Raw genomic sequence first — 17,778 nt, 5'->3', positions numbered from 1 at the left:
CTGTTTCACACCAGATGTGCCATAGTTCAATTCAGAGAAACCACTTTTAGAAAAGCAGAATTTGACTGCAATTTATTTTTCTCTTAGACAAGGAAAGATCCTATTTCAAGTCTGAGATTTGAAACTTAGGACATTTTATTGAAAAGATTTGGATATTTTCGCACCGAGAGACATTTTATACTTACTATGTATTTATCTCCTGCTTCTTTTGATCTTTAAAAAATTGCATTCTATGTTGGTAAATTAATGTTTTTCAATTATTCCTCTCAGTGAGCATGATTGTGTTTGTTTGTAGGTTTCACAAACTGGTCCAAATGTGTAAATTACTTCTGACAGAGCAGAAACCGGTTCTGCTCTGTCAGAAGTAATTCATTGGTTTTTTCAACATATTGTCCAGCCATGTCCAGCCATGTTCAGACAGTCTCTCCGAATAGAAGAAGTTAGGAATAGTTGTGCAACAAATGAAAAAAGAGCTGGACAGAGAAATTCAGTTCTTGGCTCCTCTCACCTCTCACTGCAGAGCTGGCCGATGACAGCCTGAAGTGGATGTGAATGTCAGATCATCCGTTTCGAAAAAGTGATGGTTGCACACAGACCCCTCTAATTCAACATGAGAAAGGTGCATGGGGAGGGGGGGTTCAGAAGCTGTAAATGCTGCAATGAGTGAACACACCCAAGTCCAAATAATGAGAGATTTTCCTGTGTTTTGATTCTGTCAAGACCATGTGAATTTATACAGATCACACGAAAACAAAGTTTAGAAATTATCAATCAATGACCACAAAAGAACTCTGATAAAGATAAACTTATAGCAAGGCTACTTAGGGAGTCGATAAAAGATGCCTGTCGCTATTGATTGAACAAAATGATGGATGTAACAGTGTCAAATGCCGGTGACAAAATAGATACATGCCCACAGGTATCACTCTGACTTTTCACATCTCAGTTAAGAATGAAAAACACAATGTTAAAAACATTTGGGATTTTGCATATTGTATCACATTCAATCTCCAGCAGAGCAGCATAAGTCTGAACATCCAGGTTGTGTTGCATCAGATTTGAGTCTTAAGTGTTCCTTCTTGCTCTTATTAAGATCGAATGAGTTTTCCTTTTTAAACCATCAAATATATGGTTTCAGTTTTTCGCACAGTACCTCCATAATTCCTCCAGGAGTTTTTCACATCTGAGACATTTTCCTGTGAGACTTCTTATGTTCCTGTGAGACTCTATACTCCTGAGGGACTTTTTCTGTATCTGACATTCTGTGATGTGAGAAAAATGCATTTCTATGTAATGGGCTCAGTCAGTGTTTACTGTGAGTATTTCAGAGGATTTCCCACTTTTGCTAATGCTTAAATGGGAGATTTCTACAGTCAGTCCTTATCTATTTATGCCATAAAAGAGAGTGACAACACTGAGTGCTTTTAAGTATTCATCTCCCCATCTTCCTGTTACTCTGAAAATAACTCTTGACATCTGCCATGAGTTCCAGCATTACGACCTGAAATGTAAACATGTCAGGGAAATACAATGCTACTTTGACAGCCAGGTAGAAAATATTGTACTTTTGAAGGTGTTACACAAAAGTGACTCCATTACTGATTGACTCCTGGCACAAATTACACCTGCAGGATACTGTAAAAAATTATGTGTGATTATTTTGATCCTTTATTAATATAAAAATCGTGTTATTTTATTCACGTTGCTTGAACCAAATACAAAGTCCACTAGTGTAAGGATACAAAGGTTATCTGGATTTATCTACAGGCTGTTACAGCTAGACTACGTGGATACTGTAGTTAATCTCTATTTCCTAAATGCTTTCTACAGAGGGGTCAGAGGAGAACTACTGCAGTATTTCTTGTGGTGTAAGATAGGTTTTGTTGCCTGGACATAACTAAAAGGCACGTAACCTCTGTATAGTACAAAGATTGTGACTGTGATAGTCATGTGAGAAGCAGCAGAAACAGGAAGAGAGCCATTGTGACAACATGGCAGGGACTCCTGGACTTTGGGCTCTTGACTACAACTGTCACCTGGGGTCAGTATATATACACAGAAGCACCACTCTGACACACTCTCAAACACGCTAAACCCCGACAGATACACAAGCCAAAAACAGGTGAGAATTACACTGAATTTCAAAACACAACTTTAAGAGGCAAATATAAATGATTCAACTTCATTAATGCAGCTTAAAAGTTAACTAGTTCATATTGTTTTTCAGCAAGACGCAGTCATGAAGGTGTTTATGGTACTAGCCGTTGCAATGCTGTCGGGTAAGTAGCTTTCATTTTGTGTTTTTTCAATATGTCAAAGTCAAAGATAACTTAACATTGCAACATTGCTTGATGTTCGATCAGAATAAACTGAATGGCTGGAAAATATGCACAGCTCAAACTAATCTCATCTCCATCCAACAGGTTGTCACGCCAACCTCTTCTATGCTGATGCACCCAAGCCACAGCTGGAGGTGCTGACTGATGCTTTCTGGGACTACATTGCCAAGGCCACCCAGACAGCTGATGACACCCTCGAGATGATCAGAAAGTCTCAGTTTGGACAGGAAGTCAAGTAAGTTGTATGACACACAGGACCATGATGACTTTGCCTACTAGTCACACATATTGGTTTTACTCAAACCGCTGATGGTCTAAACGTTACTTTGTCCCTCTTTTAGTGCCCGTCTTGCAGAGAGCGCTGACATCGCCAACACATATGCAGTCACTCTGCAGAAGCAGCTTCCCCCTGCAGCCCAGGACCTGATGACCAAGGTCACTGCAGAGGCTGACGTGCTGAGAAATGTGCTGACCCAAGAGCTGACCTCTGTCAGGGACAAGCTGGAGCCCTACACAGAGGATATGAAGGCCCAGATCCAACAGAGAGTCGAGCAGCTCAAACAGGAGTTGGCCCCCTACGCAGACTCCCTGGACTCCGAGGCCCTGAGGGCCACCCTGATGCAGAAGAGCGAGGAGCTGAAGATCAGCCTGGAGCAGAGTGTGAAGGATCTGCAGGCTCAGATGGGACCCTACACTGACGACCTGAAGGTGAAAGTGGACCAGCATCTGCAGAACTTCCAGGATAGCGTGGCCCCCATGACCGCGAAGGTCCAGGTTGAGCTAAGTCAGAGAGCCAACCTGGTGAAACAAATGGTGGCCCCCTACGCTGAGGACCTGAGAGAAAAGCTGGACCCTTACGCCCATGACCTCAGGGCCCAGCTCATGTCCCTCTACCAGTCCTTTGTCAAAGCCAACTGAGTCATCCTCCATAATCAACCTGCTCCATCACTGACCTCTGTTTGAAGTGTGTAATAATTTAAATATCTGAATTGTACTGTAAAACTAATGAAACTGGGTGTATACCCACGACATAATATTTATTGCTAAGTGCAATATTTGCAAAGCAAACCTCTGCACTTGTCAAACATGTAAATAGTTAGTTAGTTTTTAGTTTAGTTTTTTTGTGTTTTGTGAAGTTGGAAACTGTAAGATTTTGTCATTTCTGTAAGTTATGAAAAAATAAATAGATGAATCTGGAAAATGTGAATCCTCCAATCTCTGTTTTCTTTCTAATCCGTAAATAGTCACAATATTCTACAACTATTGTAAGACATGCTGTGTATTTACAAGCCATCTGAAAAGTACACTGACAAAGTGTGATCACTACATAAACACACATCGAGGAACTACACAAGTCACAAGCCACAGTGGCACATGTGCTGTTTTTTTCCCAGCAGGCAACTAGTATTTTGATATCATCTGCCATGTCTTAACATGTCCTGGCTCCTAGTTTTTCCAGAGGTAGACTATTGTTCTTGTTCCTGTAATCACTTGTCATGAAACTGCACCTTCCTGGTACCAACGCTAAAATCAACAAACTGCTGTGAGAAAAGTGGGTGACCAATGTGATGTGAAAGAGACCCAGACAAACCAGTAATGGACTGATTCCATTTGATGACACATGAGACAAAAACTATTGCAAAAAAAAAAAAAATCAGATGCATTATTTGCTCGTATTTAAAGTGAGTGAAGTGTACTAAATACCACATAATTCTTTTTACCATAAAAAAACAAAAACTGTGCAACATCTTATTGTTGTAAATATAAAACACAAAGCCTTCTTATCCCTAACCCAACTGACAGTGCCAGCATCCAACGTGGAGGGTCAGAGTCCAGTGACAACATACCTACACACTCACATGCACGTACAACACACACTATGTATATTTGTTCCCTGGTTACTTCAAAACAGAGCAACCACAAAAACAGCAGTGACAAATAATTACAAATTGACAAGTTCTTTAGATATCTCACAAGTTAAATCATTAATTATAAATTTGACTCTTGTGGGTTTTGCTTGAAGAAAGGAGAATAACTTTTGTTTATAACTGATTCTTGGCAGAATATCAAAAGTGTGTTCAAACACATCAGTCATTGATGCAATTGTAGGATATAAGTCTGTACTTTCTTCTTAAGTGTTACTCTGCAGAACTCAGTCTGCCTTTAATCTAACTACATCATTTGTGCTACATTCACTGAGTTGCAAACTACTGAAAATCTCTGTGAGACTTTACAAATGCAAATCTGTTCTCACATTTTCATGAACGAGCCTGTATTATACCTGATTAGCACCTGTGTGGGCACCCAGTAGCAGTCACACTGCCTTATCAGTCAAGACAGCCAAAAGGCATTTTTAAGGCCTTGATCCCAACAACCACTTTCTAAAGCTGAAGGGTTCACTAATGTCTGCCCCATTCAAACTCCACGACACTGAGAGGATGGAGCTGTTGTTTGAGGCAGACGAGTTTCTTTGAACAGGACACATCTTGCCTTATTCACAGTAGTGGCAAACAGAGATTCGGTGTTGTTTTGATGTAGATAAGAGGTTGTTACTGGACTACTGCTGCTAGTTTGATAAGAAGATCAGAGCCTGTGGACATGAGAAGATACTGTAGCTGAATCATGTTGATAGGTCATTGAAAATGCTCTCAGGCTGTGATGTTTGTTCCACCTTGTTGTCCCCTATGGGCTGGGCGGGTTTTAAGAACAGCAAGGTTGTGACATATACGTGGGGTGATTTTGGTTGAGATGTTTTCTTGCCACTGATTGCCTCAAAAAAATGTCCACATGATCAACAGCTCAAGTCAATCCAAACCAAAATTGATTACAGTGAGCCTCACAAAGGTTATTATTTATCAGAGACCATTTGTATTGGACTGCAAAAGGGAAACTACCCTTTTGTCATTAAAAAACATGGTTTAAAGTAGTGGTGAAATATATCTATATACATTTATAAGTACTATACTTAAGTGCAGTTTTGAGGCATTTGCATTTTACTTTACTACATTTATATGACAACAATAGTTACTGGCTACTTTTCACATGAAGTTTTGACACACTAATTCACAATATGATGCACTGTTTTAGATAAAACTACCCAACAGTTTAAAGAAGCAGTTAATATGAGCTCTAACTCAACCAATCACAGCAGTGAAGTAGCACTTACTGTACATGGTAATGCATTCATGATGATTAATGATTAATGATCCAATTGTGAATAATGAGTACTTTTATTTTCAATACTTAAGTACTTTTTGTTCTCAGTACTTTTACTTAATTAAGATATTGAATAGGGAGCTGTTGCTTGTGGTGGAGTAGTCACCATCTGTGTCATTGCAACTTTTTTTCTCAAATAAATGATCTGAATACTTCATCCACCACTGACTGTAGGGTTAGTCATTCAATCCCCAGCTGTGTCAAGTGCCCTTGAATATCATGAAATGCATCATGCGACTCTGTAAAACCAGATGTAATAGGAGAGGCTACACTGCCACCCAGTGACCGAGCAGTGTAAGAGCTTGAGCGTGAATAAAATCTCCCAGCTTTGTGAAGGGCAATGAGGAGTGAATCAGCAGGTAGATGTTCAGTTATCTTGCCTGTCCACTTCAACAAGACACAGGATTTTAGTTTTGACTGGCAATGAAATATTCTGTATTAACTAATGACCATTCAAGCTCATTCTGACTACTTTCTGAAAATATTCCACCGGGCATTGTACTGATGATGATAATTATAATAATAATAATCTTTTGCTCTGGGTTGTTAATCTATGTCTCTTCTTTACTCAATGTCAACATTTCTTTATTACTCACTCAGAGGATAACGAAAAGTGAGAATATTAAAAATAAATTAAATAAAAGGTAAGATCTTCTTTGTGTATTTTTGCTGTACATTCATGTGGTACAGTAATTATTTGTCTACTGTAATTTAATTTTTGTAATTGTACTAAAAAAAACTCTGACCCTTAAACTAATATAATTTGGGTATAAAGAATACAAAGATTATTTATAAGTAATGTTAATTCATCATTGCACTGCTGTTGAGAGAGCAAACATTCAGCTGAATTTATAAATGCTCTTCATTTTATGGTTGACCGTTTCTATCTTGTCATACAGTGACAGTGGCAACACTTAACACTTTGAGCTGACAGAACCAGCAGGCAAAAATGCCCCCTGGCTGACAGAACATAAGTCACAATAATATATTGCATAACATTGTTTAAAGGCTGAAACCATCAATCAGTTACATACCAGGACTAATAATGGACCTGCATGAACACCAAATGTTCTCTTGAAGTTAGAACATGCATGAAAGATTTCTTCATTTGTGTTTTTGTCTTCACTCCTCTCTGTGGTTAGATGCAGGCAGGGCTCAGTTAAAATGTGATGACAGACAATTAAATCTGATGAAACCACAAAGACATGGCTCTGATTAAGAAGATTGTAAAACTCTTAATAAATAATATCCTGAGATGAATCCATTTCTCAGCTTTTACTCTGAAAGTTGCTCATAGTCATAAATACAATATAGAGAAATATTTTAGATTTAAAAGTTTTCAGGGGATTTAAGGGTACGATGAGAAGTATACAGGATGCGTCCAAAAAGATGATTGTACAGTGTTTCTGAAACATTGGCAAAGTTGCAAAAGACATAATAATAGTTTTATATTACCGTTTGAGTTTAATTCAGTATGATTAAATGTACAAAATGAGTGTCGCAACATGTGAGTAAAACAAATCTAATCAGTATTCAGAGCAAGTTTGAGATGGATGAAAGATGCCTGTCATCACAGGCTCCCTCTGGGAAAACAAAAATGTCACATGTTTGATGGTGTTTGTTTTGATGAATGGAAGCATAAGAATCAGGGACTCAGGTCGGCTACAAATTCAGGTTTATGTAACGTTTGTTTACTGATCATGACTTGGATATCCTGACACGCCTCTCTCTCTTTTTTGGTCCTTTCACTCCCATCACGTTTCAGTCACTTTGAAAGAGACACGAGACAAAAGGTCGCTGGAATTCGCAAGCAAAACGAAACATGGTTTAATCAACACAAGCAAGGAAATTCATTTGTTATTTGTATAATGCGGTTATACTGCCTTTTAGGTGTTGATCTGGTAATCCTCTGTTTGGGGACCTGCGGTTTTGTATCAGCTTGATATTTAAGATAAATAGCAAATATATGCAACATTACTACAAAGGAAAGCATACTGTACATTTCCTGTTTAGTAAATAATTTCAGTTTGTTCATGTATATCCCATAGAGTCGGTGCATTTTTTTAACTTGTGAGAAGGTGTATTCAAGCTTAGACGAGGTGTTAAGTTGCTCTTTACAGGCTTGAAAAAGGAACCGGCACAGAGGTGCAGGTGGCTGGAACACAAAGCCACATGGCCAAAATTGACAATGTGGCAGGGAGTAGGGTGGAAATAGGTTGGTATAAAAATACTAATGGGTGACTGGGGAGTGACGAACAGGTGTGCAGGTAGATGTGGGAGTCAGGTGACGGGGATTGGCAAGAAAATCTGAGGGCATCTGGTGGATGGATGGAAATCTGGCACAGAGTGGGAAATGCCTGGGGGAGTTACAGTGGCTGAAGGAAAGGCAGACGCAGGGAGACTGAGTGTGTTGTGATGACAGGCTGATGTTATATTTATGAATATTATTTGTACACATTGTGTAGGCCAAAGTCAGTGGCTTGTGTCAAAGGAAGGAAGTAAAGTCAGTATCAGCAACAAAGAACAAAGGTTAAACTATTGTCCAACAGGCTGTTTAATAAAAACTTGGCCTACGTGTCTTTTAAATTATAACTTCTTCTCTGTCAATCTGTAGTCAGCTACAGGGTGATCATTCTGTTGAAGGTCCAGTGTCCACTGGTCAACAGAGGTTTTATATTAAAATTAGGAGCACTGATGTTTTGTCGAGTATCTCTCTAGTGATCAGGTGTTTCAATCGGGGTCGAACGTACTGCAAGTCTCGACAGGTGTAAGTGTGTGTGTGTCTGTGTCTGTTTGTCCGTACGTGCCAACAAAGGACTAGGCAGATCGCATGTATTCTTGGTATGGACAAAGATAATATTTCTTTATCTCTTTGACACTTTTACACGTCATAACATAGATGAAAGGCGGCAGTCCTTTGTCTGTAAGACTGTCTGGTATGTGTCTCTTTTTCTTAGCAGTGACGCTTGTGCATAGTACACATCATCACATACCCTCCTCTTCCACTCTATATTGCAATAATTTAACAATGCAAAATAATGATTTTCCTCTTTCCAAACAGAAAATGTGTGTCTTTACATTTCTGCTGTTGAGTTTGATTTTGCAGCACGCAGCCACATCGGTAAGTGTACTTATCCAAAGCATGCCACATTCATTTCATAGTCATTATGCCAGTGATGCACGGAACATTACCACTGTGATCAAATGATGTGCCATTCATCTGACATTTGTCCACAGCCTATTTCATCTGCAGAAGGCACTGAAGGTGAAGAATAGCTGGCTGATAATGGCTTCCAACAATATTTTCTCTGAAATAACTTTTGTAATTAAATCAATAAAAAATATAATTTTCATTATATTCACTATGATTGATCCAGATGTGATTGTGGTGAGTGAAATAATCATTTTGGAATCAAAGTTATGGGATCATATTTATGAAAACCTAGGAATGGAAATCACTCATACAAACACGTAACAACAAGTCACACTGAACATAGTGTCTTCTCCTTATGCTACCTTGTGTTTTATCAGACGGCAGTGGGTATGAAGAAGCTCTAGACATTGTTGAGATAAACAAAGGTGTGTATAAAAGATCCATACATTATTCAAACTGTTACTTTCCATCACTTGGATTTACATAGTAAAATAACAATAAATGTTCTTTTTTCAGATCTGAATCTACATGAGGGAGACATACGACTAATGACTGTGAGAACCATTGCTGTTATACTTTTTTTTTAATACAATACACTTGCACAACAACCTCGAGTTCATTGTGATCACTCTTCTTTTTAAAGGGCCGTGACAGGAACATTGTTGTTGGAAACCAGTTCAGATGGGAATTACCAGTCCCATATGTGTTACATGAGAGCCTTGGTAAGACAAAGAAATGATCTTTGTATTTTTTCAGCTGTAAAGAAAAGAGCGGAATTAACATCTTGATTGACTTGCTCGATTTTCTGACTCATCATGACGTTGTGTACTTCCTTGAAACACAGACTTGAATGCCAAAGGGGTTGTTCTACGGGCTTTTGACCAAATACGGCTGAAAACGTGCATCGACTTCAAACCCTGGGAAGATGAGCCACACTACATTGTAGTCATCCAAGACGATGGGTGGTTCACTATATCACTGATTATAATTACATAGAATATTCTTTAATCTTAATCATTTTTTGGTTTTTATAACCAATCTTAATCTTCTTCTAGTTTTAGTTTAACAGGATACATTGTTTCCATGTAGCTTGATGAGGTGATATTAGTGTGAACCTAGTGCAGGCCTGTCTTTCCTCACCCAAACAGAGTTGTTACGCATATCTTTTTCTTATCTTTTTCTTCTGAGTTCGTAGACTTTTGGCAAGAAAGCAAATAAGCTAAATGTCAAACTATTTCTTTAACTTTATTGCCTTACTTGTCTTATTCACCTGTTCTGTCTATAGATGTTGGTCATATGTTGGGAATCAACATCAGGGAAACCAAAGTGTCTCTATTGGACAGTGGTGTGATCACCTTGCCATTGTGGAGCACGAGTTTCTTCATGCACTGGGCTTCTGGCATGAACAGTCCAGATATGACAGAGATGAATATGTGACCGTTGTCTGGGAAAACATAGAAAAAGGTTTGTTTAAATCTTAGCTGAATGCATCTTTCTGATTTTAAAGTGGGTGACCTCTGCTACGAAGAAAAACCATATTAAACATATCTTCATGTTTTATTCAGGAAAGGAACACAATTTTTTAAAGCACAGTTCGAACTACACTACCACACTAGGAACGATGTATGATTACACATCTGTGATGCACTACAACAAAGACGCCTTCTCTAATGGCAATGGATCCACCATCGTCACTAATCTGCCAGAGTACCAAGATGTAATTGGTCAGCGTCTAGAAATGAGCTCTAATGACGTTCTGAAGCTCCAGAAGCTTTACAACTGCAGTAAATGCTTATTTTATTAAACAATGCTGCATTATAGTACAATGTTATTTGTTGTGCATATGATCACGATTTGTGTTTTTGTGTTTTTGTCAGCATCTGCCGTAACCTTTCGGATGTCCTGCAGCTTTGAAGATGAAAGAGTGTGTGATATGACTCTTTGCGCTGCAGGAAATACCAGCTGGGAGAGAGTGGGCAGCACAAAAGCCGGGCCGTTTTCCGACCACACCAGTCTGAGTTCACAGGGAGGTATGAGCCTGCGTTTAGTTTTAATTTCCTTTTGTATGCTGTCAAAAACACCATTCAACACCTTCAATCATTTCTCTATAATGGTACAGCTGCTGTGCATTACATCCCTTTATTCTTTATTATCCCCATCATGGTGTTAATTTATACCTTGCTCTAACTGCTGTTTTTGTTTTCCAACGGACAGCAGCGTTGTGATGGGTTTACTCTAAAGAGACACTGAAAATGCCAATTAGTAGCTGGTGCAATTTTAAATAAAACACTCTTGCAATTTCATTATGTTTACAGAGAACCAGACAGAATCTGCTCATGGAAATGGCACAGCAAATCAAAATGGTGAGTTTTCTGTGAAACACTATTACTGCACCCAGCTTGGAGTTTCTCATCAGTTGCAGTTTCCAAGGTCATTTTTTGCACACTACATTTCTGCCAACTACAAGAGGATCACTTTAGTGCTTAATTGTGTGTAGGTGGAGGCTCCTTCATGCACTGCAGCACAGTGTCTGGAAAAGAGGGGGATGGCGCCAAAATGCAGAGCAGGAAGATGAATCCAAAGAGGCAGATCCAGTGCCTCCAGTTTTTCTATTTTCACAGCGGGAGCGACAAAGACCAACTCAACATCTGGATCAGAGAATATGACAGGGAAGATGAGGAGACCACCTATCTAATGGGACAGATCACAGGTGAAATCATGCATAGTGGATATCTGTTATCCACAAAACATGACCATTTGAAAGTGGCATCATACAGCCAAATCCAGTGTGTAAATCGTTTCAAGCGGTTATTGACATGTAGGATTTAATTTTAAAGATAAACATACCAAAGGCAAATCAGCTCCATAACCTGATAAACATTCCTGTCAAGATGTCTGTCTACTCCAAGATAAGTGTTATTAGATTTACATGCACTTACTGCACTCTGCAGTGTACCATCAGTCATACTGTATGTTCATTGTCATTTGTCAGGTCCACCAACATCTCACTGGCAGCTCCATCACGTTTCCCTCAATGCCACTAGGCCCTTCCAGGTGGAGTTTGAGGTCCGCAAAGGAGCAGGAAACTCCTTAGGCGGGTTTTCAGTGGATGACATCAACCTGTTTGAAACTGAGTGTCCACATCATGTCTGGCATATTCCCAATATTGACCATTTTCTGATGAACAGCAGCGTTGGCACAAGCTTACTGAGCCCACGGTTCATAACCAGACAGAGCTACGGGCTCCAGCTTCTGCTGCATCTCTACTCTAATCACTTCGGTGTTTTCTTCCGGCTCGTGTCCACAGACCATGATGACCAGCTCCAGTGGCCATGTGTGTGGAGACAGGTGACAGTCTCACTGCTGGACCAGAGTCACCACATCCAGCAGAGGATGTCGAAGCAGATAAGCATCACAACTGATTCAGAGAGAACATTCATTGGAGGTGATTGAGCAGCACAGATATACAAAATACATGCAAAATATTATTCAATAGATCTTGATAAATTAACTGTACTGTACGTGTGGTTGTATTGCAAGTGCAAATCATGTGTCTCACTTATTTTTACATCAAGATAGTGGAGAGATATTTCACTACTGGGATAACCCCAGGAAGCTGGGGCATCTCATCAATGACACCAACAGAGAGTCGTACTATGCTGGTCCAAACCTCGGCTACAGGACTTTCTTGTCTTTGGATGCATTTCGGTCAGGAAACTTTATAAAAGGAGGCAGCATCTTCTTTTTCCTCAGCTTTGATGGTATATATTATGGCAGTTAAAAAAACAACTTTATCCTTAAATCTTCCTTTAACCAATTTTGACTTAGATGGACTATATGTTTTATCCATCCGCTTGTTCACTGTATCTATATGATTTTTAAGGTTGCACTATTACATCAAATCAAAAACTTTTTTGAGATGCTGGACTCAAATGATGCATGAGTCCAGCTGGGTTAACATTCAATTCTATTCTGTCAGGGTGTCCGGATGGGTTACAGTGAAGTTAAAGCATCACCATTTAATGTCGCTTTAGTAAGCTTCTGTAAATCAGCAACAGACTGTACTTGTAATAACTGCACTTAGTGGAATGTCAAACTTCTCACAGCATGTTTGCCATTATTTTACATGTTACAAGCTCCCTGGCACTGAAACACTCTTTTGATATTTTCATTGACAGATTTATCGACTCTACGACTGAGTGGCTCAGACCCTCCTAAGCCACAGATATGGTCTAACATGAACCATGTGACTCTGATGAAGACAGATGATAAGGGAACCTGCCTAAACCAAATGTAAGAGCTGACAGACAAATATTAAGAAAAAGGCTAACAAAAAAAACAAAAAAACAAATGAATGTGTTGAAAGGCTTGCATAGACGGGGACAAAGAATGTGGAAACGCCTGTATTACAAAACACCCCCTTCTGTTCTGACAGGATGGGAAGCACTACAACCATCATCACTCCATCATTCATATCATCATTTGCAGTCAGGTACATCTGCTTTGTATCAATAGCATGTACTGTACAGAATTTACTGAGAATAATTAGTACATAAAGTAGCTCTGTTTCACTGTGTTGTAATAAATACTTATATATTATTATATATTTATGTATATACTGTATGTAGTATGCATTTATACTAGGCTATATAACAAGGGCTGCAACTAATGACTGTTTCCATCATTGATTAATCTATTTCTTATTCTTTATATTAATCAAACAATTAATTAAAAGTATGAATATTAGTTCATCACAATTCTCTTCAGTGTGCATTTGCTGTCAGACTAATTGTCCAATCTATCTAATCAGTTACTCACTTAATTGTTTCAGCCATGACCCTAACATCATACAAGTAAAGCACCTGCTTTATTTATCGGTACCATTTTTGGGGGCATATTAAGTCATCATGCTGGTCATCTGATTAATACATTTTTGAACTTCTACAGAATAAGAATTTTATAAAATGTATTAGGCCCACACACATTACCAGCACTGTACTTATAAAGATAACTATAACTTTCAGTGATTTGCACTTAAAATACAACTAGAGTTTTACATAGACTATTCTCTATTATAACCATTCTGTTGTTATTTTCCCAGTCTTCCCACAGGAACCATCTTTACCATGCTGACAGCCACAGTGGCCCTGATATCAGGAAACCTGCCCTTGACACTTTGAAAATCTCAGCTTTGTTCTACAAGTATAGAAATTGGTGTATTTCTATGGTCGAGAGACTTTACAAACCAAGGGTGTAGGTTTGCATATGAACAATAGGGACATGTCCCTACCAATATTTTGGGAGGACAGAATTGTCCCTACCAATATCTGAGTGAATTCGTTCACACTATGTTTGGAGTAAAGTCATGTTAGATCATTCCAGTGTACCCTCCAAGAAGCTATGTATCCAAGACAACCAATTTAGGCATGCTAGTATTTCATGTGAGAATGTAACAGTGGTACTTAACATAATCAGAAAAATGTCAACTGTTGTTATTTAACCATGTTAGCTAGTGTTAACTATCAAATTAAGCCTGGCTTCTGTCTTCTGTTTAATTTCTGTCAAAAAATTATATTGATTAAAAATTATATATATTATTTATCCTATTAAAATGTCATCGTGAATATTATGACTTTTTTATGCCTTATACTAAGAAGTTTTTGTGCCTTACTATACTATAAGGTTTTTATGACATTTTATGCGTTACTATACCATGACCATTTTTATTACATTTTATGCGTCACTATACTACAATTTTTTTATGCCTTACTATATTATGATATTTTTATTAAATTTTTATGCCTTACTATAGCATGACATTTTTATGCCTTACTATACTATGACCTGTTTATGACATTTTATGCCTTACTGTACTATGACGTTTTTTGACGTTTTTTATGCCTTGCTATACTGACGCTTTTTTACGTTTTTGTGCCTTGCTATACTATGACGTTTTTATACCATTTTATACCTTACTATAATATGACGTTTTTATGACGTTTTATGCCTTACTATACTTTTACCTTTTATGCCTTATCATACTATGACTTTTTATGTCTTACGATACCATGACTTTTTATACCTTACTGTGGTGGCCGCACCACATGTTAACAAGTGTAAACAATTTATGTTCAACATTTAACTAACATTTCAAGTAAAAACACTACACTAAGCTTTTGTTTTCATACAACACACAATTTATTGGTTTGGCAATTTTTTCCTTCCATGGATCCCGCATGACCTCCCCTGGCAAAAAGGAAATGGCAATGAAAAAGAATGCCTGTTCAACACTGCCAAGCAGGAAGTGGAGGAGGCCAAATGCTTGGGCCAGGAGCTGAGTCTGCATTTTTGGGATTTAAATAATTTCGGACTTTAAGTTTTGATTTGCTTATCTTTGTTTGGTTGTTAGTTTCTTTGCCTTTATCTATATAAACCCACCTTGTGTGTCATTTTGATGAGCTCATTTTAATTGGCTGTATGTTTAGTTGACCTATGTTTAAATTAAAGGGCCTTAGTTTTGAAATAATTTTCTTGAGTTTCTAACTTTTGTATTTTGAGAACTTAATTTTTGTTAAATTGGAATTTTTTGTAAATGAATAATAATTTGTTTTACTTTACACAACTGGTTTCTTGAGCTTTTCTTCTCTGGTTCCTGACACTTACTATACTATCAGATTTTTATGCCTTACCATACCACAACTTTTTTTGAGCCTTACTATAGTCTGATGTTTTTATGCCTTACTATACTATGACGTTTTTTTAATTTCTTATTCCTAACTATACTATGTCGTCTTTGTGACTTTTTACACCTTAATATACTATGCATTTTGAGGACTTTTTATGCCTTACTATATTATGATGTTTTTATGACATTTTATGCCTAACTATACTATGACGTTTATATACCTTACTATAGTATGACGTTTGTTAATGTTTTTATGCCTTACTATACTATGACGTTTTTATGCTTTACTATGCTATGATGTTATTTGACATTTTTATGCCTTACTATACTATGCTGTTTTTTTTATTTCTTATTTCTTACTATACTATAACGTTTCTATGACATTTTATGTCTTCCTATATTATGATGTTTTCTTTAACGTTTTCTACCTTACTATACTATGATGTTTTTATAACATTTTATGCCTAACTGTGCTATGACGTTTTTATGCCTTACTATACTGATGTTTTTATGACTTACTATACTATGACATTTTTTTTCTCCTTTTTATACCTTACTATACCATGACGTTTTTGTGCAATTTTATTCCTTACTATACTATGCCCTTACGATACTATGCCTTGCTTTTTATGCCTAACTATACTATAACCTTTTAATTACTTTTTATGGCTTACTATACTATGTTGTTTTTATGCCTTACTGTACTGACGTTTTTATGACTTTTTATGCAATAATATACTATGGCATTTTTATGACATTTTATTCATGATTGTACTATGATGTTTTTTGATGTTTTTGTGGCTTACTATGAAATGTCGTTTTTTTTATTTTGTTTTAATGCCTTACTATATTATGTCATTTCTATGCCTTACTATACTATGAGGTTTTATGACTTTTTATACCTTACTATACTATGATGTTTTTATACCTTACTAAACTATATCATTTCTTTGACATTTTATGCCTTTCCATTCTATGACGTTTTAATGGCTTTTTGTACCTTACTATATTATTACATTTTTATGACATTTTATACTTAATGTACTATGACGTTTTTTGACGTTTTTATACCTCACTATACTGTGATGTTTTTATGCCATACTATACTATGACGTCTTTGTTATAATTTATGCCTTATTATAATGTGACGTTTTTATGACATTTTATGCCTTGCTATACTATGACGTTTTTGTGCCTTACTATACTATGTCGTTTTTTTTTACTTTTTATGCCTCATTATACTAGGACGTTTTCATGACTTTTTATGCCTTACTTTACTATGACGTTTTTATGCCTTACTATACTATGTCGTTTTTTTGACTTTTTATGCCTTCTTATACTATGTCATTTTTTTGCATTAAAACAGTATGACGTTTTCATGACTTTTAATGCCTTACTATACTATGACCTTTTTTTAACTTTTTATGCCTTGCTATACTATGACGTTTTTATGCTTTACTATACTATGTCGTGTTTTGTACTTTTTGTGCCTTACTATAATATGACATTTTTATATCTTACTATATTATGTCTTTTTCTTGACTTTTTATGCCTTACTATATTATGATATTTTTATGCCTGACTATACTATGATGTTTTCATGACTTTTTATGCTTTACTATACAATGAAGTTTTTTTTACTTTTTAAGCCTTACTATACTATGACATTTTTATGCCTTACTATACTATGTCTTATTTTGAACGTTTTATGCCTTACTATACTATGTCATTTTTTCAACTTTTTAAGCCTTTTTATACTATGACGTTTTTATGCCTTACTATACTATTTCGTTTTTTTGACTTTTTAGGCCTTACTATACTATGTTGTTTTTTTTACTTTTTATGCCTTACTATACTATGATGTTTTTTTTAATCTTTATGCCTCACTATGTCTTTTTTATACATTACAATACTATAACGTTTTTATGCCTTGTTATGACTTATAATACTATGACATTTTTATGCATTACAATACTATGTCGTTTTATGATGTTTTGTGCCTTACTGTATGATGATCTTTTTATGTCTTACTATACTATGTTGTTTTTATGCATTAAAACACTATGACGTTTTCATGTCTTTTTATGCCTTGCTTTACTATGTCTTCATTCAACTTTTTATGCCTTGCTATACTATGTTATTTTTTTCAACGTTTTATGCCTTACTATACTGTGACATTTTTATGCCTTACGATACTATATTGTTTTTTTTACTTTTTATGCCTTACAATAGTATGACATTTTCATGACTTTTTATGCCTTACTATACTATCTTGTTTTTATGCATTAAAACAGTATGACATTTTCATGACTTTTTGTGCCTTACTATACAATGATGTTTTCTTTTTACTTTTTATGCCTTACTATACTATTACGTTTTTATGA

The 17,778-nt window shown here is 36.7% G+C and overlaps 2 protein-coding genes across 3 annotated transcripts; both read left to right on the top strand.

The window, feature by feature from the left end:
• Window positions 1-2,062: 2,062 nt before the first annotated feature.
• On the top strand, window positions 2,063-3,546 carry LOC111235756 (apolipoprotein A-IV-like). Its single transcript, XM_022764283.1, has 4 exons — window positions 2,063-2,122; window positions 2,228-2,279; window positions 2,424-2,574; window positions 2,681-3,546. Exons 2-4 carry the CDS (start codon window positions 2,240-2,242, stop codon window positions 3,255-3,257), a joined length of 768 nt encoding a protein of 255 aa, XP_022620004.1. The 5' UTR covers window positions 2,063-2,122; window positions 2,228-2,239; the 3' UTR covers window positions 3,258-3,546.
• Window positions 3,547-8,223: 4,677 nt separating this feature from the next.
• Window positions 8,224-14,308, top strand: LOC111235801 (meprin A subunit beta-like). Of its 2 annotated transcripts, none has more exons than XM_022764355.1 (17): window positions 8,224-8,322; window positions 8,617-8,676; window positions 8,793-8,820; window positions 9,087-9,134; window positions 9,226-9,263; window positions 9,353-9,431; window positions 9,554-9,671; window positions 9,995-10,173; window positions 10,275-10,493; window positions 10,587-10,739; window positions 11,025-11,072; window positions 11,207-11,419; window positions 11,702-12,154; window positions 12,285-12,470; window positions 12,888-13,002; window positions 13,145-13,201; window positions 13,811-14,308. In XM_022764355.1, exons 2-17 carry the CDS (start codon window positions 8,620-8,622, stop codon window positions 13,887-13,889), a joined length of 2,070 nt encoding a protein of 689 aa, XP_022620076.1. In that variant the 5' UTR covers window positions 8,224-8,322; window positions 8,617-8,619; the 3' UTR covers window positions 13,890-14,308. The 2 variants fall into 2 exon arrangements, with proteins under 2 accessions (XP_022620076.1, XP_022620077.1); XM_022764356.1 differs by having other exon boundaries at window positions 8,314-8,396.
• Window positions 14,309-17,778: the final 3,470 nt, after the last annotated feature.

Source organism: Seriola dumerili, unplaced genomic scaffold (assembly GCF_002260705.1).
Source record: "Seriola dumerili isolate Sdu_G_001 unplaced genomic scaffold, Sdu_1.0 BDQW01000533.1, whole genome shotgun sequence".
Lineage (NCBI taxonomy): Eukaryota > Metazoa > Chordata > Actinopteri > Carangiformes > Carangidae > Seriola > Seriola dumerili.
This window is presented reverse-complemented; position numbering and strand designations above follow the sequence as displayed.